We start from the raw sequence: 24,932 nt of genomic DNA, 5'->3' as shown, positions 1-24,932 counted from the left end.
AGGGACTCTGATCTTAAGCGATTCTCATTCCTTTTAATGTACCTTAAGGCATATTTAAATTATTATTATTATGATTACGATTATGATTATGATTATGATTATGATTATTATTATTATTATTATTATTATTATTGATTCATGGCCTCTGCGTCGTTGGCGTCGTTGCCATTGGCAACGGGCGCACTATTTAAACCGCAACTGGAATGTCATTTTTCACTGTCACTTTGACGCTCGACTGAGACACTTCACGAGAGGTCTGTATCTTCACTTCTCACCAAGTTTATGTCAGTTCTTTCTCACAGACACATTCAAAACGCTTTCTAACACTTTGTTCCTGTGCTTGTAGGTCTTTTTTCCCAGATTTACGAACAAACGCTCAACTCTGATCGATCATGGCTCCGAATCTGCACCCCTTCCCTGGTGGTAAGTGTCTTTATAATACTGTATATCAACAAATATTGCAAAAATAGCTTGAATTTTCAATGTTAGTACCCGTTTTGTCCGTGTGGGGGCAGTGTGGCTTTTGCTAATGCTATTGTTTTTGTCAACAGTGGTCAAAGTGGCTAAAGCTAATGAAACTGGTCAGGTTTAGTAACTTTCACTCGACGATAACTTTTTAGAGCATGGTTAATACCTGATCAAAATGGCTGACATTTATCAGTAGGAGTCCTAAGTAAAAAGTTATCCAGGAATTTGTTGGAAACATGAGGTAGTTTAGTTTCACGACGTCGTTTTTGTCAAAAGTGGTCAAGCTAACGAAACGGTCAGTCTTGAGAGCACTTGGTAACTTTCATTCGTCTATTTCTATTTTGGACGTGGTTAATACCTGATAAAAATGCTTTAAATTGATCAGTAGGAATCTTAAGTAAAACGTCATCAAGGAATTTGATGGAAAACTGAGATAGTTTAGTTTCTGGGCGTCGAAAATCATTGTTGTTTGATGTAAACCTTTCCAGCCCAACATTCTAAATTGGTGGATTATTTCTCAGAAATGCATTTGCTTTGCTTAAAAGTAGATTAATATTGGTTCACTTTTGATGCGTTTTTAGGTTTGGATGGCATTACCAGGTGCCCTGTAAACTTACACAAAAGATGCCAGCCTGAGGTCAGTCATATTGAATTATTAACATGAATTGGTTATTACATTTGTTGTTGCCAGTGTTAATTTTAACTCAAATATTTAGTCATAATTTTATTCAGTGAATATTTTTGTCCACTCAAATTGGACTAAAACTACATTAAAAGTTGTTTAAGAGACTAAAACTATAATTAAAATGTCCAGATATTAGGTAACAATGTAAAGAAGAGACTAAAATCATCCAAACTTCCAATGACAATTTGAAAGAGCCTCATGTCATTTACAGTCAGTGCCAAAGGAGCAGCTCTGAGCTTTGTTCATGAGGAGAAGCTCCATGAAGCCGAGGACTTTGATTCAAAATGATCATAATAAATCAAAAGTTTGTCTTAGATTTGGTCGACAAAATTTTACCCGCAATTTTAGTCGACTAAAACTGGAGTGAAATTGAAGAGAACTATTTGACTGAATCGTGTCTAAAATTGAGTTGACTTTCCGTCTAAAGACTAGAACTAAAAACATGTTGTCACAATGAACCCTGGTTGGTGCGAGTTGCTCATGTTTGTACGTTTCAGACCCTGTGGACGCTCTGTGGTGGGACGACCCGTGGGACGCTCCAGAGGAGGCGGTCGACGCAGACGAGGACGAGGTAGGTGAGGTTCATCATGTGCATTGGGCTCCTGTTTTGTTGCAGGTGGTCGTGCTTTCTGATGAAGAGGAGGAGGAGGAGGAGGAGGACTGGGTCGACGGGGACTCTGGCTATGGAAGTCTGGCAGAGGAAGAGGAAGATGAAGATGAAGACCAGCGCCTTCCTGGAGAGGAGCTCCGGGCCCCTCCTGCTCAAGCTGTGGAGCCGGTGGGTCTTCCCCAGATCCCTGCCCCACAGCAGCGAGCAGAGAGCCCGTCTCCAGCCTTCAGCGCCCTGCAGAGGATGTTGGAGGAAGCGCTTCACCGTCAGGACCTCGGTCAGCTCTCTCTTCCTGCACCCTCCCGTCCCGTCCTGGATTTGTCTTCAGGCCCTGCTCCGGACTTCCTGCCCCTCGGCGGATCCAAGCGCAGCAGGGATGAAGATGATGAAGACGAGGAAGACGACGCCAAGCGCCCCCGCCTCTCCTCCTCTGAAGACGGCTCCGACGGCCCCTCCACTGCAGCTGGGACGTCCGGGGGCTTCACCCGCTACTTCCTCTACCCCCACCTGCTCCAGGACCCGGATTCAGACTCGGACTGAATTTTAGCCTCTGAACTCCGGACCTGGAAAGTCCAGAATGGCGACATTTACCACCGTCCACGCGCTGACCTTTGACCTGTATATGACCTTCACTTAGTCGTGTCTGCGTGAGCTTCAAAACACCAAAAGACACGTTTCTGTAGTAGTAGTAGTAGTAGTAGTAGTAGTAGTAGTAGTAGTAGTAGTAGTAGTAGTTTTGTGTTCTTTCAAACAAAAATACAAAAAACATATTTCTGTAGTAATAGTAGTAGTAGTAGTAGTTTTGTGTGCTTTCAAATAAAAAGACAAAAAACATATTTCTGTAGTAGTAGTAGTAGTAGTAGTAGTAGTATTAGTAGTAGTACTTTTGTGCGCTTTTAAAACAAAAAGACAAAAAACATATTTCTGTAGTAGTAGTAGTAGTAGTAGTAGTAGTAGTAGTAGTAGTACTTTTGTGCGCTTTTAAAACAAAAAGACAAAAAACATATTTCTGTAGTAGTAGTAGTAGTAGTAGTAGTAGTAGTAGTAGTAGTTGTAGTACTGTGGTAAGTATCTGTGTTTCTAGTTTTCTAAATGTAAAAGTATTTGTGTGTGTTTCAAAATGACTCTATTTCTTCTTCTCTTTGTCATAACTGTGGCTTTAAGACAAAATGAGTGAAAAATTTTAATGTTCTCTGCGTGGGCCCTTTTCCACTCGGGGCAGAGCCGGGTTAGACAGGACGCCCCATAACCAGAGGGTTGTCTTCCACTCGGGGCAGAGCCGGGTTAGACAGGACGCCCCATAACCAGAGGGTTGTTTTCCACTCGGGGCAGAGCCGGGTTAGACAGGACGCCCCATAACCAGAGGGTTGTCTTCCACTCGGGGCAGAGCCGGGTTAGACAGGACGCCCCATAACCAGAGGGTTGTTTTCCACTCGGGGCAGAGCCCGGTTAGACAGGACGCCCCATAACCAGAGGGTTGTTTTCCACTCGGGGCAGAGCCCGGTTAGACAGGACGCCCCATAACCAGAGGGTTGTTTTCCACTCGGGACAGAGCCCGGTTAGACAGGACGCCCCATAACCAGAGGGTTTTTTTCCACTCGGGACAGAGCCCGGTTAGACAGGACGCCCCATAACCAGAGGGTTGTTTTCCACTCGGGGCAGAGCCCGGTTAGACAGGACGTCCCATAACCAGAGGGTTGTTTTCCACTCGGGGCAGAGCCGGGTTAGACAGGACGCCCCATAACCAGAGGGTTGTTTTCCACTCTGGGCAGAGCCGGGTTAGACAGGATTGTCCCATAACCAGAGGGTTGTTTTCCACTCGGGGCAGAGCCGGGTTAGACAGGACGCCCCATAACCAGAGGGTTGTTTTCCACTCTGGGCAGAGCCGGGTTAGACAGGACGCCCCATAACCAGAGGGTTGTTTTCCACTCGGGGCAGAGCCCGGTTAGACAGGATTGTCCCATAACCAGAGGGTTGTTTTCCACTCGGGGCAGAGCCGGGTTAGACAGGACGCCCCATAACCAGAGGGTTGTTGGTGCGACTGCTTCTCCGTGTATTCAGTCAAACTTTTCGATCTGATTTCGACCATAGCTGTGTGTGTTGTAAACTGAACGTTGTTCTGGGGCAGCAGTGGCTCAGCTGGTAGAGTTCGACCTCTAATTCAAAGGTTGGTGGTTCGATCTCTAATACTGGCAGTGCACACTGTCGTTGTGTCCTTGGGCAAGACACTTGACCCGCATTGCCCCCAGTGTAGATGTGTGTGGGTGAATGACTGACTGCTGTACTGTGAGGTAAGTGTGTCCATTCACACTTGCTGACTGTAATCAACTGTAACCAGGAGATTTGGGTTTGTCCATGAACTCAGCAGTTTGTGGGACACTCCCTACTTCCCCCGTTTCTCATGTTTTTGTTTGGTATTGTATTAACTGTATGAATATGTTTAATAAAAAGATTTGACTTGTCTCTTTGATTTTGGTTTGCAAAAGAAACAAAACTAACATTAAAAGGTGTGACAGAGAAGGAGCTTTTCATCATTTCATCCAAATATTATAATAAAAAGTGAATTTAAAATGTGCCAAAACTGCTGCGAAATCTTCACCTAATGCCTTCCATTTATGACGGATACATGAATATTAAAGATGAATAGGACTGTGTTTTCGTCGGTAGGGTTGTGTGTGTTTGTTTTGTTTGTTTACAGGGGAAACATTTGGGAGTGATGGCCGCACCAGCAGAGGACGTCCTGACCCGACACCACACGACCTAGGAGTGACCTGTGATTTCTCAGGAGGCCACTGCTCTTTATAAATGGTAAATTGTCTCAACTTTATATGTATGTATATATATGTATATACTGTATTTATATATAGAAGGAGCCGCTCACCCTTTCACACTCTCATTCATACACCGATGTGCACAGGTACTGGAGGCCAGGTGGACACAACCCTCAGGAGCCAGGAATCCCACCTTCTGATCACGAGACCACCCGCTCTAAATGGTAAATGGTCACATTTGTAAAGCACCTTTACATCAAGGAACCACTCACCCATTCACTCTCTCATTCATACACCAGTGTACACAGACACCGGAGGCAAGGAGGGGGAAGTGTCTTGCCCAAGGACACAATGACGACGTGCACCTGCAGGATTTGAACCAGCGACTCTCCAGTCACGAGACGACCCGCTCTACCATCTGCACCACTGTCTTCCTGTGTTGTGGAAGTCACATGTCACTGACCTGCCCGTAGAGGAGCTCCGGCAGAGGTGAGACGGCGCTGCAGCTGTGTCCCCCTGACTGTGCAGCGCCACCTGTAGAACACTTTGAGCAGTGATAAATAAACCTAAGTAAATAAGAATGATGATTTGTGTTGTCTTTTTTGTTCATCGCTTATTTAGAAAGCATTGGGGAGTTGTTGTAAGTACAGTTTTATAAACAGAGCAGAGACAGAGGAGTTTGTTTTTTCAGTTGTACCACTATTACATTGCAGTGGTCTGGTCATAACAGGTTAGTTTGTAGTTGTGAAACACAGAGTCGTCCTTGTTTTTGCAAATCCAGTGATTCACAAACACCAGGGCTTCTTCAGGTGCTAAAGTGTCAGCTGCCATTTTTGCCTGGAGATGGAACCAAACGGACACGGGCTCCAGGCTGCGGGTCCCGGAGAAGAATCCGCCGGTCACACACAAACAGCTTTTTGTCAAGGAGGCAGGTTTATGGTTCTCCAATCACAACCTTTGAAACACTTTTTGGATGTCGCGTTCAGTTGTAGAAATGTAATCAATCCTGGATAAATGATGGAAATAAGCAAGAATGGATGGATAAGGAGTAGGAATTCAGATTTCTTAGCAATAAAGGAAGCTGTTATTTCTGAAGAAATACCGCCCTCGTGTGGTTAGTATTTTATATTACGCCAATGTGGCCACACTCGACAATGATAATTATGTTCTAATACTGTTAATTATTCCTAGTGTGCAGGGATCGAGGAATACAACCCACAGGATATATCAAGTAATACGTCTAGTTACTATTACTTGATTGCACATTTCCTGCCTGTTTTTCACCCCCTGAGTGTTTCTTGAGAGCTGATAGCTTAGCTAGAACAAGTTTATACTTCTACTTGAGTAATATTTTAATGAAGTATGTGTACTTCTACATGAGTAGAAATGATAAGTTACTCGTTCCACAGTTAGAATTTTTTTTTTTTACTTTGACACATACAATAGATGTAGTTTGTGTTGATATACTTTATTCTTATTCTAAGGGCATATGAGACCTACACATTTGTTCTTCTGAAACACTGAAGTGGCACCGAGAGCCCCTCACACCTGCAGCACAATGGAGGCATCACAAGAGGAGCTACAGGAAACAAGGAAGGGACAAAGGAGAAGATGGTGAAAGACTGTTATGGAGCATAAGGAGCTGTGCAGGAGGAAGAAGGAGGAGGAGGAGCTGACCAGTGCAGGACACCATGCTCTGAAGCATTGTCAAAGGAGGAGACGGTGCACCATTTCAGAGGATCAGAGGAGCACTGAAGGCAGCCAGCCACCAAAACCAAAACTACCTCCAAAAACATGCTGGTCAGGTTGGCCCACATGGAGGCGCTCAGGACACAATTTGGTTGTATGGTTGTACAATGACTTACTTGTTTATTTACTCACTTCTAGCATAGTGCCTTTTCAACTAGAAATGGAAAAAGGGGTGGTGGGACTGCCTCTATAAGCATAAACACTCTTGCCACAAAACCTATTTTATTTGATTAATACTTGAGCTTCGAGCACCACGCAATTATTTTCAGTAGCCCCCCGATTTTATGTGTCACTATCTATAGACTGCCCAAAAGATGTCCCCTCTTTATTAATGAATTCTCAGAGTTTCTATCAACTTGACATAGCTCTTTTAATCTGATCATTCTAACCAGTGATTTTAATCTACACATAGACAACCTCTTAGACCCCATTTCAGCCGAGTTTCTGAATGTTCTTAACTACATGGATTTCACACAACACGTCACGCAGCCAACTCACGAGAAAGGACACAGTCTGGACCTGGTCATCACGTATGGCCTGTCCACTACTGTGTCCTCTATCGTCCACTTGGCTGTCTCTGACCATTACTGCCTGTTTTTTAATGTCACCGCTTTGATACAGCGAAAGTCCTCGGCAAAAAGTTACTCTTTAAGCAATTAAACAATTTATAGTAATAATTCCGCCAAAGCTGGCAGATATGATCAGAGCCAGTTGTCCCATCAATGTTAGAAGAAAGAGAAGCCCTGCAACTGTTTCACTTTCTGATCTCTTTCCAAAAGTCACTTTACGAGTTGTTGCTTAAGCAAACAATGCTTATTTATGCCGACCCCATCTAACTTATTTACAAACTTTGATACTACTGCATATTTGACCTTTCAGTAACCTAGCGACTGTATGGGTGGGAACATGGCGTCTTTACGTTCCATCCTGGTGGCCTCGAGTTTCTCCAGGACCTGCTGTTTTTAGAGTTTTCACTGCTCTCACCAGAAAACCTACAAAACAATTGAAAAGTCAAATACCCACCAATGACCTATACATTTTTTGTCCACATAAAAAGCTGCATAATGCACCTTTAAACTTGTTGAAACCAGTCAAAACAATGTATTTGTACAACATCAATAGAAAGAGGTTTTTATTTTCTCATGATGTTTGAGTGAGGCTGTTGTCTTGTGTGCTCAGTTCAGCGTCACAGACTGGCTCATCATGGGACCAGGCTGCATGTTCACCACATTCTGGATGCTGATGACGGTCGGTTTTGGAGTTCGCAGCTTCAGCTCTCGATGCATCTGACACCAGGAGCACCAGGCGCAGCAGCAGGAGGCGCAGAGGTCGTTCAGCAGAGAGCCCTGAGAGGAACAAGACTGCTATTTTAAAATCTCTACACTTCATTTATTTATTTTTTATTATTATTTGCACCTTGATTTTGTATTTGTTCCTCAGAGCCACCCTCATCCCATACGCAGCTGGCGGGACAGCCACGGGGACTCCAGTTAATAAAAGCGTCATTGAAGCGCCGCAGTAGTCGCACAGGGGCAGGCAGTAGCACTCCTTCATTTGGCCCGACACAGTGCAGGCGAGGCACGGCCCGCACCAGAACCCGTAACAGCCTGAGGAGGAAACACAAGACAAACACTCCAGGTATAGTGGTCATTTTCACAAGACGGCGGTGCTCTAGTCTCTTTGTAAAATGGTCAAGTTAGACCAATAAAATCTATTCCTTACGGCCTGAGCATTATTAGGATGCTGCGTCCCGTATAATGTGGCAGCGATTGCAAAAACACATAGGGCGCGTTAGCGCCCCCCGGTTATTGTGGTGGCATGTGACGGCGTGCGCCAACCGGCCAACGCCACTTGCGAGGGCCTCTAAATGCCGCTTGCGGCTTTAATTATTCATATTATTCAACTTTTTATCCTTGTTAACTTCAACCACCGCACTGAAAGCACCTCTGCGCTCCCTTCAAACAGAGATTGTTGGAAATGAAGATGCACTATATCAGGGGCCTGGCATTTCCCTGGGTCCAAAATATACGGGGAGTGTGTCGCCGGGTCCATAAACAAAATGTTGTAATTCTGGGTTGGATGGAGAAATCATTGTCACTTCACCTGTTGAACAAGACTTAAACTTGAACTGCTCCTTGCATAAAGTTTATAAACATTTTTTTTCTGCTTAGAATCAGTTTAAGCTGTAACAAAAAAGTGAGTCTCCGGCCGCTCAGAAATGAGACTGTGACAGAGAGATGACAAACACGTGACGTAACCAGGTGAGCCGGTGTACAAAGGAAACAGACGGCTTGTCGAGTTGCACTACTTCTCGTTCCTGCGCATGTGCAGAACTATCGAGTCATTTTACATTCAGCCATCGAGTTCCGCTTTTTCAGCAAATAACATGATTCCTTACATTTTACTGTCGAATTAGGCAGTCTATTCTACATGTAATTAGTAAATGACGTAGCTGCTAAAACAATTTGCCTTTAAATATCTGTCTGTTGAAGATATTGGCTTTAAAAACAAAAAAAGTACAAGTTTTGTCAATATCATGAAGCATGAGCGTTTAAATGTAATAAAAGTTGCTGAGGAAAGAGTCGACTGCTCTTTAGTTACGTAATATTATGCAAGACAAAGTTTACCAGCTGTTAAGAACTCGTTTTTAATGAGAGACAAAGACATGTGCACATGCGCGTTGATACTGTCAGTGCAGCTTGACAAAGAAGTGCATCTCGACGTTACACCGGCAGTAGCGAGTATTTAAACATCTAGTCCAGGGGCGGACTGGTCATATGTCCATTCTGGAAGAGCACAGAAGGGCCACTGGCTCTAGGATCAGTCCGCCCTCTCAATTTTCTCCTCTTATCCCCCGCCTTAACCAAGCTTTACCTAAATCTAAAAGCTTAAAAGAAAAGCATCAAAACAGCGACACAAAAATGTGCCGGAAAAGCAGCAAAAAACGTGACAAAAAAGCAACGATAAAAAGCTATGAAAAAAATCCACAAAAACACAACAAAAATGTGACGAAAATACAACTACAAAGCAACAAAAAAACACAAAAAGTGAAAACAAAAAACATGTCAAATGATGAATGAAAAACCAATAAAAACATGACAAAAAAGAGACAAAAACAAACAAAGCAATGAAGAAAAGCAATGAAAAACCAACAAAGCAGCCATAATGACAAAACAAAAACAGAAGACAGTGACGAATACACAACAAATACACACAAAAAAACACAAAAAGTGACGAAAAATGTGACGACAACACACTAAAAAAGTTATGAAAAAGCAACAAAAATGTGACAAAAATGCAGCGACGTGACAAAAAGTGTCAGTCACTTTTGTAGGTCTTGGCTTTCATATCGGGCATTACACTGTTGCTCTTCGGTCAAGAAGTGTCGCATTGACGCTAATTTGGGCCAGGCTGGTCAGAGTCCAGGGCCGTTTTTCAGTCCCAGTCCGCCCCTGATCTAGTCCCTTTAATGTGAGCCACATTTACACAATGTCTGGTGCTTATCATTTTTGTTGCTGAAATTGCTTGCAGTATTTTAACATGTTTCCACCTTCTCCTTATTTTTAACGTAACTATGGATTATGTCTTCGCTCTTGAATGATTGAGTGAATGACATGCCTCCACTAGCCCCCGGTGGCTCGCTAAAAAATGACAACACACCCACTTGGGTATGGAAGACTATCTGATCCAGAGGTGTTTTCATTGTTTTTGATAATAAATCTTTAAATGATTAAAGTGAATGAACACAAATCTTACATGTTGCTGGATCCTCAAAGCAGTCAAGAAGAGCCGTGCTCCACATTCCCTCCACCTCCACCGCCCGGGAAGGCTCCAGCTGGAATTGGGCCATGGAGTTTGTAATGTTGGAAGTTTGAGATCTGCAATGATATGTGATATGTGTAAATTTACAAGTGCCCAACTATTCCAAGACAATGTGCAGGCGGGGTTATTATTAAAATGCATGATGACCATGTTTGCGTCTTAAAATTAGTTCTACTAATACAATTAAAAAAAAAAAAAAAAGGATTTACCTTTTCCGGGATGATTTATGTTGAGTGTCAGAGCTGGGCACCGGTGACTAGATGCTGAAGTATAGTGGAGTTTCAGTTTGTGATGGCTTGGGGTGTGGTTTATTGGATGACATCATTTGCATGGGCTCACAGTCGTCAATAGAGATCTTATACTTAAGCTCTGTAATGGCAGCAGCACAGACAGACTGAAATCCCAATTCTTTTCTTTTAAACTAATGCAAACATATTTCATCAGAGCATGTAAGAATACTGGCCTCATTTTATACACTAGAACTAGATCAGTATAAACATCTCAATTTGAGCATAATAATAAAAAATGTAGTTGTTTTGACTAGTTAAGAAGTTCTTGGGCATTTGTCCTGGATTATTTCACTTGTTCTGAGATGTTTCTGACTCGCTTCGATACATTTCGTCCTTATTTCAGGTCATTTTCTTTGCCAATGGGGTAAGAAAATTGGTCTTATCTCATTGGCAATTTTACTTTCTTATTTCAAGCGAGATTTACCCTAGAACTGGTCTGAAATGTCCTCAAACAAGCAAAGCAAACTTGCTCCGATCAGGAAAAGTGTCTAAATGAGTGAAAACCGCTCAAAACAAGAAACATTTCCTCAATTCAAATCATTTAAGCCAATGTACACCTTGATTCAGGCCTTGTTTGGAGATATTTTTCCAATTGGGCTATTATATGTTCTACTGATGTATTGTTTTGTCCCGTAGGGTTCATTGAACAGGACAGCACAGAGTGATAGAGGGTGAAGAAGGGGAGTCAAATAATCCAGGCCTAATGCTTCACTGTTTTATTTCACACACACTATAGTTCTTTCATGACGATGGAAAAAACAGCGGCAAAGTTATTTTCAAATTTCAGTAAAGCTGTTGGCTCATCATGGAAGCAGGCTGCATGTTCACCACATTCTGGATGCTGATGACGGTCGGTTTTGGAGTCCGCAGCTTCAGCTCTCGATGCATCTGACACCAGGAGCACCAGGTGCAGCAGCAGGAAGCGCAGAGGTCGTTCAGCAGAGAGCCCTGAGAGGAACAAGACCTGCTATTTTAAAACCACACCACAAAAGAATCTCACTTTTGTTTCTTCTTTCCTGTTTGTAGCGCACCTTGATTTTGTATTTTTTTCTCAGAGCCACCCTCATCCCGTACGCAGCTGGCGGGACTGCAATGGGGACTCCACAGAGCGCCATCATCGAGGTGGTGCAGTAGTCGCACAGGGGCAGGCAGTAGCACTCCTTCATTCGGCCCGACACTGTGCAGGCGAGGCACGGCCCGCACCAGAACCCGTAACAGCCTGAGGGGGAAACACAACACTCCAGGTAATAGCCATTTTCACAAGGCCAGCCCTGACCTTTCCAACCCTTTTTCCCTCATGGGCCACATTTACAAAATATAAACATGCACAGAGCAACTTAAGCTTTGTCTAAAATGCTTAGTACACCCTCACCCTGGACCATTAGTAAGATAACATTTCCACACATAGAACGAAGGAGGTGTAAAGTAAAGTTGGGTTGTCTGCATTGCATTGTCAGAAAGGGTTTCCCAGCTTTATCCATCCTGAAGCTGAACTCTCTCCCGTCCCTCCTTCCCTCACTCTCTACCACCACCTGCATTCCCAAACCATGTTCTTCTCCAGCATGTGTGATGTCACTTGGCTCGCGTTTGACTTTTTTGACACCAGTGTTCATTTCGTTGACTTAAATATTTAGTCTTAATTTTAGTCAAAGTGATATTTTTGACGACTGAAATTGGACTAAAATTAAATTAAAAGTTTCTCCTGAGACTAAAACTATAGATACAGACGGCATCTCTGGAATCGCCCATATATGATCATGTTTGAAAACAGTTAAGGGGGAAAAACAATTTTGAAAAAATCTAGACTTTCTCTAATTATTCAAAAACTACTGTAACAAATGCTGAATTATGAATATAGTTTTCTACTAAATAAAGATACAAAGACATGGAGAGGAGCAAAGTGGTTCAACGGCCCATAAATACATGAATAACAGAGAATGCTAACTTGATGCTACATGTTAGCATCGGGCTAATGCTAACGGTTAGCTAGCGCGAGCTACAACTGCCGTTTTTTCACTTCTACTGAACAATCTGTTGCGACAAAATATCCATATGGGCCTGATTTACACTTGACTTTATTTATGTGATAAATAAGTTCATATTCCACCAGAAAATGGCTAAAAAAAGGGAAAAAATGTGTTTCTCTAAAGATTCTATTTTCCCCCTCGGCGAAGCCACGCCCCCTTCTATGACGAGATGCCGTCTGTGTCTATAACTAAAATGTCCAGATATTTTAGTCGACTAAAATAAGACTAAATAAAAATGAAAAAAGGAGAGACTGAAATCATCCAAACTTCTATTGACCGTCTGAAAAAGCCTCAGATCATTTAAATTCACTGCCAAATGAACAGGTTTCAGCTTTGTTCATGTGGAGCAGCTCCATGAAGTCGAGGACCTTGATTAAATATGATTATAATGAATATTATCAATGCAATTTTAGTCGACTAAAACTAGACTAAAATTTAAAAGCTTTTTTGACTAAATCTCAACTAAAATGAAACTACATTTTAGTCAAAAAACTAAGACTAAAACTAAAATTAAACATGTTTTCAAAATGAAGTCTGTTTGACACTCATTGCTCATGCTGACGAGGCGTCACACAGTATGGCCTGGATCGGCTTTGAAAGTGATTTGACTATGAGATCCTACAAGTGCTCGGATCCTCAAAGCAGTCCAGAAGGGCGGTGCTCCACTCCACCTCCTCCACCTGCGGAGGCTCAGGTTGGACTCGAGCCATTGGAGGTTGTAATGTTGCTTTAAACCTGAAATGAAGACAAGGAAGAGGAAGAGCTTTACTCCTATTCCCAAACCGGAGTACACGGGGGGAAACCTACGAAGACACGGGACAAACATGCAAACGCAACACACAGGACGGCCCCATCCAGGTGGGAATCCAACCTGGGACATTTTAGGCAGAACTAAACAAATGGCCAATAAACCATAAAAGTGAAGACAAAAGAGCAGCAGCAGCTCATGTGTTTATTGTTATTATGGACATGGCTGCAGATGAGTCACACATAACAATGTACAAACTACAGGCAGTTTAGCATTACAGTTTTCACTGATCTGGGTATAGCCTTATATGTCAATATCTGTGGAGAAATAGTGCATTACTAGCACACTTATAAAAAAAATAAACTACATTTTTTTGAATATGAACAAGCATTTTGATTTTTAAACTGAAGGACATTAGGCGATGTCAAGACAGCAAATGGTAAACATATTTATCCTAATATTGCATTCATGTGGAGTTTTCAATAAATGACTTTAAAGGTACACTGCGTAACATTTTGGACTATGTTGGCGGCAAAACAAAACATGCTCCTAATGACCAGCTCGGCACAGAAAATGCTTTTACTGCAGTGGGTCATCAATGAATGGATTTGCATGAGAAACTAGCTTGTTTAAATGTCAAATTTGGTCACATCTCCATGGAGACGAGCTGGAGATTTTGTTTATTGGGTAAAAGTCTACGCGGTGTGGTTTTAAATACCTACAAATACTAACAAAAAAGAGATAAATGCACTACAAAATTCTAATCTCATTGCTATGCATCCTGATTTAGCCATTGTTCAATTGTTTCAAACAGGTTGTCGTATCAAATCCTACATCTAAGTAGAAAACATTATTTCAATTTAATAATTTCTTCTTTAAAAGCTAAAATACCTTCTACAATAGTAAACCTGAAACATCAATCACAATAAAAGATTTTTTAAGATGACTTACAGTTTGCAGTTGGTTGTCAGGCACCTGTGACTAAAGTAGAAGTTGGGGAGTTTCTATGTACGATAGCGTGGGGGGGTATGTTTGATTTGATTGGGTTTACATCAGACAATAGGCCCGCAGTAGTCTAGAGACAGCATATAAACATAATACAAAAAAAGACAAAGGCATAGTGAGTGTCCAGGCTTTGGGATTGTGTTCCAATAAGGCTCAGTAATTGTAGTACAGCTTTATTTGTTCAGCGTTATATGTCGTTCTATGTCTTTGCCTCGTCAGCAATAAATGAACTTGGCTGAAATCATCTTTACAACACCAGACATACAACCATGTACAACCATGCATTTGTATGTTAAAACCAGTTATCCCATTGAAAGGTGAGGTGTTGGATCAGTGCATGACCACATGGCCCATCATAGGAGCAGGCTGCATGCTGACCACATTGTGAACGTTGATAATCGTTGGAATCGTGTTCCGCAGTTTCAGCTCTCGGTGCATCTGACACCAGGAGCACCAGGCGCAGCACCAGGAGACGCAGATGTCGTTCAGAACGGAGCCCTGAGAGGAAGCACGCACACAGTCATTTTAAAATAAACTCACAACAAGAACTGTTACTTTCATGTCTTTTTTGGTTTGTTTGCACCTTGATTTTGTATCGATTCCTCATAGCCACCCTCAGCCCGTACGCAGCAGGCGGGACACATCCCCATCCTGAGAAGCACAGGTCACACAGGGGCAGGCAGTAGTGCTCTTTCATCCGGCCCGCCACAGTGCAAGCCAGGCACGGCCCGCACCAGAACCCGTAACAGCCTGAGAAAAGTACAAGACAAAGACTCCAAGTAGTGTCCGTCTGTCACCCTCTGTTGATGAGCTTGCTTTCAATATTCAAACGTAAATGCTATTGAATGGTAATCTTACAAGTGGCCATGTCCTCAAAGCAGTCCAGAAGGGCAGTGCTCCACGGCCCCTCCTCCACCAGAGAGGGCCCAGGACAGACTTGAGCCATGAGGCTGTAAGGTTGGTTTGGACCTGAAAATACAATACTTTTATTTTTCCAACGTGTATCGTGGAAGTACACATGTTGATATCAGCCTTGAAATGCAATATGTAGCTGGTTTTACAAGCATTTTGATTTTTGCGGGCCAAGACCACTAAACTGACCATGAAATCATGGTCAGGACCACTAGCACCATCAGTAATCAAGAAGGCCCACCAACACCTCCTCCTCTTCATGACACTGAGGAGAAGCAGCGTCTAAATACTTTAACCAGTTGATAGTTTCGAACAAGGGAAATTCAAAGTTGCTATTTGACACTATACATTCTCTTGTGTCCAGTGCCCTTCCTGCTTCCTCTGTGCCTTGTAAAGTAAATAGCAATGACTTTATGATTTTTTTTTCTTGATAAGATCAGAGACATTAACGGTAACATCTCAGCACCTTTCGCCGTGGCCCAGCCATTGCGGAGCTGCCCCACCATGTCTGGACGGTGTTTGAGCCAGTGTCGTTGGACAACATCGCTGCACTTACAGCTAAAATAAATCCCACCTCTAGCCTGGTTGATGTTCTCCTCTCGAAGCTCTTTGTAAACATTTTAGATTTGATTGGTCCATGGGTCACTAAAATGTGTAATCTGTCTCTTTCTTCTGGTGTTTTCCCCGCTCCTTTACACATGCAGTGGTAGAACCATGGCTAAAAAAAGCCCGGTCTGGACAGCTCAGAATTAAGAACCTTTGGCCAATATCTAAGCTCCCTTTATTGGCAAAATCTCTGGAAAAGGTGGTAGCAAAACAACTAAATAAATCTAAATCTGATCTAAATCTGATTCTGTATTAATCTCTGTAGAGAAATCTCTGTAGAGAAATTAGTTCTCTGCATTTGACCCATCCTCAGTATCGCATGGGGCGACCTGTAGGAGCAGTGAGCTGCCAGCAGTGGCCGGCGCTCGGGGACCCGTCTCCATGATGTGGAGCCAGGCTGGCGGTCAGAAACACCTGGCTGGAGGATTAACCTATTGCACATGTTTTTTCTAACCTACCACTAACCTACGCAGACACGGGGAGAACATGCAAACTCCACACAGGTGGGAATCGGACCTTCGAGCTGTGAGGCACGAGCACTAACCGCTGCGCCACCGTATCCAACTGACATCCTTCCTTGAGCAACACAACATCTACAACAGATTTCAGTCAGGGTTTTCGAAGCACCACTCCACTGAAACAGCACTGCTGAAAGTGTCCAGTGACATCCTGATGTCTGCTGACTCAGGAAGGTGCACAGTACTGGTTCTGTTGGTCCTGTCTTCAGCCTTTGACACGGGCACCATGTTATCTGGGATCTGGTGGGAATGTCAGGTCCTGTACTAGAGTGGTTTACCTCATATTTGATGGGTAGGAGCTTCAGTGTGTCAGTCAATCACATCATGTCGAGGTCAGCTAAGCTATCCTTGGGCGTTCCCCAGGGCTCTGTCCTAGGGTCTCTTTTGTTTTTATTGCACCTCCTCCCTCTTGGACACGTAATCCAGAGGTTCAGTGATGTGTTTGCGGATAACATACAACTGCACTGCTCGTTCAAGACCTCTGAAGTCCACAAACGTACCTCTTTAATACCCTGCTTGTCCCATGTAAAGCAGTGGCTGAGTGAGAACAGTCTCCAATTAAACTCAGAGAAAAGTGAGACACTCATTGCTGCCCCCGACAGTGTCATCCCTGGTATTAAGCAACACCTGAGAGACCTGAGCGTGTCTGTCAAAACTAATTTGCAAAACCTCTGCGTTATCTTTGATGAAGACATGTCTAGTGCAGCATTTGATAAAGTTATTAAAGAATTGTTTCTTTCATTTGTGTAATATCTCCAAGCTGAGACAGTTGGTCTCACGAAAAGAGCTGGAGACTATCATTCATGCTTTTGTGTCGTTGCAGCGGTTGGCAACAGCCTGTTCACCTGCCTGGATAAGAAGGAGCTGACCCGCCTACAGTATGTACAAATCTCTGCAGTGAGGCTCCTGACCCACTCCAACCGGACCATATTATTCCTGTTCTGAAGTCTCTCCATTGGCTTCCTTCAGAGTGAACTTTAAAATTGTGTTTCTGACTTTCAGGGCACTTCACGGACAGGTTCTAGTTTATATTACTGACCAAATCATCAGTTCAGCACTGTTTTTACAGTTTCTAAAAATAGTTACTAAAATTACTTTCTAAAGTGTAAAAATGTCTGGAATGGGAACAGCAGAACTGCCCAGTACCTCACCATGACTTTGCAGCCATCGAAGACAGTGTGACATAATCTCAGCACCCAGAGGAACCTCTCTCACAAACAGTTCTCCCTCCTGCCTCTGAATGGCTCTTTATGCATCAGCCCTGTAAACTGAGAAACAGCTTTTCCCCAGAGCTGTGTCCTTATAGCACCTGCATTATATTTAACTGCATTTGTTACGAGCATTGCATAATCTAATAAGCACAATGTGAATAAACATGGTAGTGTTTAATGGTTATACATATTGCATATACATATTATATCGTACATGTTGCTGTAACCCAATCACCACTAACTGTGCCTGCACTCGTCATTATGAGATGCATTTAAATACACATTTAAACATTTTCTCCAAAATTCTTTCATGTGGTTGAAAAGTTTTGAACACTATGGAAAAGATTACTCAAAAAAGTCTCGCCATAATGTATTTTGAGAAACAGTATTTTCCAGTAAATGCACTTACTGTTTTGCTGCTGGTCACTGGCCGGGCACCCAGCGGAATGAAAATTCCTCTGGTTGATCGAGTGGGACGTGTTGATTTGTCTGTGTCAAAATCTGGTCCTTCTCTGCAATCTGTTTATTACAAGATATAATCACCTAGAGCTACCAAGTCATTTGCAGGAGGAATCCCAACAGGCCTGCAGTAGTCTAGAGAGAGGGAGCTGGGACGCTTTCAATGTTACTTTGATACAGTGCAAAACAGTAGTGTCAGTATTGTTAAGTAAGTGTTTTACTTTATATGGTCACTAGCCTCTCATCCATTCTTTTTTTTCATCATAATAATCATATTATCGAGCATTTTATCATCATTGAGCTAAATTGACAATTATGGTTGCAACTAAGAATTACAAATGTACTGTCATATCGATACGTACAGATATACTAGAACTGCATTATGTATAACACATGCCAACCCTATAGGTCTACAGAAACGCGTGGGATTCCCTTGGAAAGCAGTTCACATTTCATTTCATCTATTTGGCTGTTTTTGTGTAGTTTGAGACATTACAGTTTGGTTGTAAAGTGCATTTTCACTAAAAGGAAGACAACAAGCACTATTAATCCCAGCTATTATACTATGAAGCCAGAATAATGAAGGGGTTTGCCTTATAATGTCTCCATCTGCTGGTCATTGGTAACTCTGTGTAATGATGTCGTAGAGCAGTAATTCTCAAACTGTCATAGGAAGGCATAAAATATTAAAACTACTTTGATCCACCCAATATTTTTGTCCAAACATTGGCGTTTTAAACATCAGATTTTAGATTTCCTTCTATCAACCTTGCCACTTGTTCAATGAATCATGTGTATGTGGAACGTGTGTTCAAGTAAGCTAGAAATTGTGTTGAAGGTTTTGACAGCAGAGCCCTGTATATGAGGAATGAGCTGGTGGTATGGGTGAAAGGTTTGTCATAGACACCCAAAATTCGTGGTATCATGTGACAATGAGGCATCACATAACTTAAAAGGGAAGAAGGCTTTATTGGACTGAAGTTTAGTATAATGGTATAGGTCACATAAGGACAAGTCGTCCATGTCACTAAGTAAAATTGTCTAATGCAAAATAAAAGAGTCAACCACCCAAATCACACTAATTAACATCACAAAGTAATAGGGAAAACACACTGTGAAAGATAGTAATTACAAATGGATTTCTGGACCTTCCAAAAACATGTATTCAGTATTTCTTCGATGACTGGTTGGTTGCGTGCGTCATTGTCCCTCTTAGCACATGGTTTTGCTTGTGGACATGTCCAGAAGCGGCGCGTGGGGTCTAACTGGGCTGCATGTTGACCACGTTGGTGTGGTTCTTCTTGCGGTATTTGAGCTCGCGGTGCATCTGACAGTAGGAGCACCACTCGCAGAAGCAGGAGGTGCAGATGTCCTTACACAGACTTCCCTGGACAAAGAAAGAACAGAGTTTTTCATTTGCTTTTGATGTGTCTGTGAGCGGTGTTTAATCATTTTTTGTGTTTTCTTACACAACAAGGTGTTGCGTTACATTATGTCATAACTTTGGAAAGAGCCAGTTGTCAAGTTTTGATTTGCAGGATTGGCAAGAATTGGTCTGTTTGAATATGCATGAAACAAAACCACAACGTTCAGTGTCTTCTCTTAAAATTTCATTCATAGTATATATATTTTACCAAATAGCACTACAAAACACTTAGTGATTTTTTATAGTTTTCAGTGACAAGATTAAAGCAATTTTATGTGACATTTTGCTTCAAATTCAAACTCCAAATGCGTTGAATATTTGTATTGGTGAAAAAGACCTGTAAAAACATGCTTCACTGGTAATTTTGCAGGACATCACCAGCTTGTGTCGATGGAGACATTGTATCTTTGTTTTGACTGCAGTCAGTCAATATATTGGTTAAAGGGATATTTCAGGATTTTTGACATCCAGAGTGTTGTTGATATTTTTTATTTATTTCTTAATTCATGCAGTCCTTATATTTGAAGAGTTTAGTGGTGCTAGGCTAGTGCTAGGCTAGTGCATGTCTATGGTAACTAGTAGCCTGCATTAAAAACCTCTTCAAAATCATGGGGTAGTCCTCCAAACGTTGATATATCTGATTTGTAGAAAGCTCCTTTGTGAATTCCACGTGTAGCAATGCCGGCCACAGGTAAACAAACTACTGTAGATCCGGTAACCTAGCAGATCATTCCGCCGCTGCGTAGCTACAACCAGGAAGCTGATGCTGCTCAAATATAAGTTCTTTTAAATGCAAAATGGTCATATTTCAAACCTTGTTCAGTCAACACAGACATTTATATGGGTAGTCTGGTGTTATAAGTGATTTGCCTCAGGTCCACTGTGCTTGAGTCAGACTGTTTTTAATGCAGGCTACTAGTTACCATAGACATGCACTAGCCTAGCACTAGCCTAGCACCACTAAACTCTTCAAATATAAGGACAGCATGAATAATAATTTAATAAAATCTCAAAAAAATCAAATCACTCTGGATAACGAGGAAATGAGGCCCTATGTCAAAAATCCTGAAATATCCCTTTAAATATATTACATCTTTGGTCAAATCTCAGTTATAGACTACAAAACCAGCATTGATGGAGTTTTGCTGAGCTTTAGGAGCATGTTTGGTATCTTCATCACGTATTTATCTTTTATGAGTTTTACCACAGTCTAATGGCCCTCATGAATTATAGCAATACATAATCTGGAATGTTCCGCAGTGTGGCTTTAAGTTTTGCAAAGTTTTAAGATCATGGAGTCAAAATCCTAAACCCTATGTTGGCGTTTCGTGAACCAGGGAGATCCAGTGGTTTTTATTGATTGTACAAGGATCTTAAATCATTTTCTTGTGTAAAAATGAGTTGTGTGTCTATCGAGTCCTAAACAAACACAGTAAATGAACACCAGATTGCTGTACCTTGATTCCGTATCTGTGCCTCATGGCCACCCGTAGTGAGAGCGCGCTGGGGGGCACGAACAGGGGGATGCCACACGCCGCAAAGATGGCCGGGCTGAAGATGTCGCACAGGGGGAGGCAGCGGTTTTCTCCAAAGCCCCCAGCCACGGAGCAGGCCATACACGGACAGCACCAGAAACCGTAGCAACCTAACAAACACAGGGGTTATTACAACCGGAGCAAATGACACAATGACTTTTTCTTGCCGGTTCTTACAGGTGCTCTTGTTGTCACAGCAGCTCAGGAGGTCGCTGTTCCACTTATCCTGGTGGTGTGCCATTCTTCACCGATTCAACTTCAGGTATTTCCACTGTGAAAACATGCGTAATGGTTGGATGTGAAACTTTTAGGTGCAGTGTACTTCATCATGGAACAGTCACACCCACACAGGAAAGTGAATGTTCCTTATTTTGTTTTTTTTTTACTTTTTTTTTTACTCCCCACAACTATTTTTCTTTCAAGTCTTTGAAGTGAATTGAAAGGTCACCCCAGTTCTACACTCCTGACCTTCTTTGGTTACATTTTCGACACTAAGGCCTAAAAAGGAGGCATGTCTTCATTGGAAAGAGCCGAACAGGAAAGCCGACTTCTCAACTACAATGGGAATAGAGCCTAAAGCTGTTAGGTCAGCGTGTTTTTCTTGATAGATCATCTCGCGGACAGCTAAGTTCTCAAGTATGCAACACAATAATAATGGATAGCCAGTCATGGAAAACTTTTGAATCCAAAGAAATGCCTCAGTGCTTGGTGGATCTACTGCACTATGCACTGTAGAGCATTTTTCATGATTTTATTTTTATTTTACAAAAGAAGCGTCTATTAAAAGTTCGATTATTTCAGTTTTAAAAAGCACATCTGCATTTGTGTCAATAGAGCTTTGTCTGGCGTAGTTGGGCGTGGACTCTAGTTTCCGTAAACAAAACCCTGTGTTGATGGTTTATAGGCAGTGTCGCACTTCAGGATTGTAGGATGAACTACGAAACCATCATTTTGTGTGTTTAGCATGCCCCTTTTTCATTTAATCTTTAGAGTGTGGGTTTATGGCTAAAGTCATTATAAAGGTTATGCTATTTTCTTAACTTATCTTGACATCATCTTTACAGGCCATGACCAAATTACAACATTCATCATTCATCAACAATTCATATTATTCACAAAACAATATAATCCTCACAAAACTGTTGATCCAGTCATGACATACTTGCTTCTAATTCATCAATGAATGTAGAATTAGACACTAGGTTAAATGACATGCATTGATTATTAATACTGTAGCTGGATATGTGGGAACAATTGCAGCATAAATGGCCACACCTTTCTCTGTGCAAGTGGTTCTCAAACTGTGGTTCAGGTCTAATTCAAAAGACTTCATACTTACACCCAGTAATCTTTCAGTCCACTTGAAGAATATTAACTTTTCGACCATCAAAGATCTGATGTTGAAAGGCAGCATTATCAGAAGTTAAAGGCTCACTGGTGCCCAAACTTTTACTATTATATTTTGTAACTGCACTCATTGATTCAACCCAGTGCACCAACAATTACGTTGTTAAATGGCAAACACATTTTAATAAACAATATCCGTTCACGCTCTTACCTGAGAATTGGCCTGTCGTCACCCTCCGAAATCCCTGCAGACTAGTGTGTGAGGAGTGGCGAGTGGGGCACATTTGAAGGCTATTGGAGGCATCTGATGAATGCATCCACCTTAACCTGCTTGGCCACTACCTCAGCTCAGGGCGGCCCAGGTAAGGTGGGGCCCTGGCATTTCAACTACAACCTACTCCTAACAGAGTCATCAAGCTCAATTGTTTTTATGTGTAATTGCAGCCCTGGATTTAGCACTTAGCATACGCGCTGTATCTAGCTCTACCTGTACCACTGAGCCATGCACAAGGATGCCTAGCCTCAAGGGATTAGGGACCTGTTTCTACAAATCCATACTTCTGTTAGCCAACAAATAAATTGAAGTATGGCGAGGTGTGACATGTCCGTTTCATGGCATTTATGTCATTCTGTGGTTTCTCCATCATCAACATTTTACAAGATGATGTTTTGTGGTCACTGGATGTGTATCTGACTCTGAATATGATTTAGCATTTAACGCTAGCTCAGTCTGTACATTCTTAAATGATTTTCGACAAGGCTTTGGCCTCGCCTTAATGCGGTCGATGGGTTGACAACTGCTGAAATAATCTGGATCGTTCATAATCTGTGATGTTTGAACGGTTACAGGAAAAACTGTCCACATACAGTACGTTAAGATCAAATGCCGCTTCTCCTTTTTATTTAAATGAGAGGTTACTGCTTCTGATGCATGGTCAGCTGTCTGTTTGTGTGTCTATGTCGTATCCCCGAAGAAAACGGCCAGAGGCGTCCCCACTCCCAGCTAACTTACTAGTCAGGTCTGAAAAAAAGCAAGCCCATTCACAAAAAGGGATATTTTAGATATTTATCACCAATTAAACACTCATAATGACATACATGCTTGTATTTATTGAGTAAAATCTTACAAAGTGTGGCTTTAACAACAATTTGTCAGATGAAACTGTATCGACCATATACTGCTTCAAAATACATATTTTCATGGGAGCAATGCAGGGTGTGAATCCCCCTGATTTTATAATAAGGCTTCTGTCATTATTGTGATTTGTGACCTTTGAACTTAGTATCAGCACTCCCCAAGCATAAAGGTTAGTTTACATTGACACGCTGTGCTTGTAGGATTAGAAATGATATTTAACTTGACATTTGCTTTGTTGTTTTTGTGATAGTCATAGTGTGCCGAAGCAGCAGTGTGGTGAAACTGAGTGACAAGTTTCAAACCAGTCACTAAACAAACGATACAAAGCCATTCATCACAGACACTGACAGTCGGATGAGCAGCGACAGTGTCCAAGCAGGTCTGGGATGTGTGGAATCCGGAGATTTCATTCAGAAGTTTAGAAAAACTATAACACTTCTGTCAAATAGAAGCTTGTAGAGCCACAAATTATTATTATTCATTATATTAAAAAGCAATATGTGACCAGTTTTAGTGCTTGGTCGTCCCCATGTGAGTGAGCAGCAATTCTCGTGGAAATAAAAGTATTTCTAAAGTATTTGAGCAGGTGTGTGTGTGTGTATATGCAGTAATGTTGCTCAAAATTATCTTGAGGGCCAGAAAGATTTATGCTGGAGAACGGATTTGTTTCTCTACCCACTTCTACACTAATATCTGTGGCTGTTTTCCATACCAACAATTATTTAATATTAATAATGACTAACTTTTTTGGCTGGACTGCCCACCTTCCGATTGTGTGCTCTACTTCAAGCCCACACCCTAAACTCTGACCAAGTGAAAACAGTAAACAGGTACATACTTGATGATACAGTTTAATACACATAATTTAAATATAAACATTAAAACATTTCCCAAGTAAACATTTAAAGTCACTCATCAATCATTCATCTGTAAAGGTAAAGGCCAGTGTTTCCCAACCAGGGGTACTCGAGGAGCGAGCAAGGAGTACTTCGAAGGATTTCAGATTGAATAAAAGGGGAAAATGAACCTTATTTTTATTGGAAAAGCTATATTTAGATATTTATATTTAGGTTTATTTTGAACGCAACATTGTAGTTTTACTTAAATAGTGCTTTTAAGTGATTTCTTTCTAAAGAAACGCCAACTCCCTTGAGGTGGGGCGTACAGAGTTGACCGACTTCTGCGGCCCCATATGGTTAATACCAACTTTTTTAACTTTTCCCATTCATTCTCGATGGTAAGCCTTACAGTATGGCTGCAGTGCACATTTTGGCCACCAGGGTCAGATTGGGGGCGCTGTTTTGTACCCCCTGCTCAGACCAGACCCTCTAAAATCCTGCACTGTCACTCAAAAAGGTGTTAATTCGGCCCGAAATGCCTTCATGCACGAGCTCAATATAGAAGCTGCAGTTACGCATAAGACTTGAGGTGGAAGTAGTGAGCATAAAATTACTCATTTGCATCTAGCCCCTTTAAAGATGCAAGGTTTAATGTTGTTGTTTACATTTTGCATGCATTTGCTGCAATTTTGTGGCTGCAATTGTTGATTTTGTTGTACAGTCCTAAAACTAGGCTTTTGTCATAGTTAACATTTGTTTGTTTTTT

At 41.9% G+C, this 24,932-nt stretch overlaps 3 protein-coding genes across 3 annotated transcripts; all 3 read right to left on the bottom strand.

Annotated features, from left to right (window-relative positions):
* Positions 1-11,170: 11,170 nt before the first annotated feature.
* On the bottom strand, positions 11,171-13,132 carry LOC306976485 (placenta-specific gene 8 protein-like; the record flags this gene model as incomplete). Its single annotated transcript, XM_079574417.1, has 3 exons — positions 11,171-11,343; positions 11,427-11,614; positions 13,045-13,132. 3 exons carry the CDS (start codon positions 13,130-13,132, stop codon positions 11,179-11,181), a joined length of 441 nt encoding a protein of 146 aa, XP_079430543.1. The 3' UTR covers positions 11,171-11,178.
* Positions 13,133-14,505: 1,373 nt separating this feature from the next.
* LOC306976484 (placenta-specific gene 8 protein-like) lies at positions 14,506-15,121 on the bottom strand (the record flags this gene model as incomplete). The annotated part of the gene is made up of 3 exons (XM_079574416.1): positions 14,506-14,673; positions 14,759-14,925; positions 15,034-15,121. The coding sequence occupies 3 exons, from the start codon at positions 15,119-15,121 to the stop codon at positions 14,506-14,508; spliced, it is 423 nt and encodes a 140-aa protein (XP_079430542.1).
* Positions 15,122-19,051: 3,930 nt separating this feature from the next.
* Positions 19,052-22,474, bottom strand: LOC306977004 (cornifelin homolog B-like). Its single transcript, XM_079575155.1, has 4 exons — positions 22,401-22,474; positions 21,020-21,113; positions 20,765-20,952; positions 19,052-19,268 (listed from the first exon to the last, which is right to left on the bottom strand). The coding sequence occupies exons 2-4, from the start codon at positions 21,081-21,083 to the stop codon at positions 19,143-19,145; spliced, it is 378 nt and encodes a 125-aa protein (XP_079431281.1). The 5' UTR covers positions 21,084-21,113; positions 22,401-22,474; the 3' UTR covers positions 19,052-19,142.
* Between the last annotated feature and the right edge of the window lie 2,458 nt (positions 22,475-24,932).

This window comes from Gobius niger (genome assembly GCF_951799975.1).
Source record: "Gobius niger genome assembly, chromosome: 17".
NCBI classification, from domain to species: Eukaryota; Metazoa; Chordata; class Actinopteri; order Gobiiformes; family Gobiidae; genus Gobius; species Gobius niger.
Note: the sequence above shows the minus strand (reverse complement) of the source record. Positions and strands in the feature narration are given on the sequence as shown.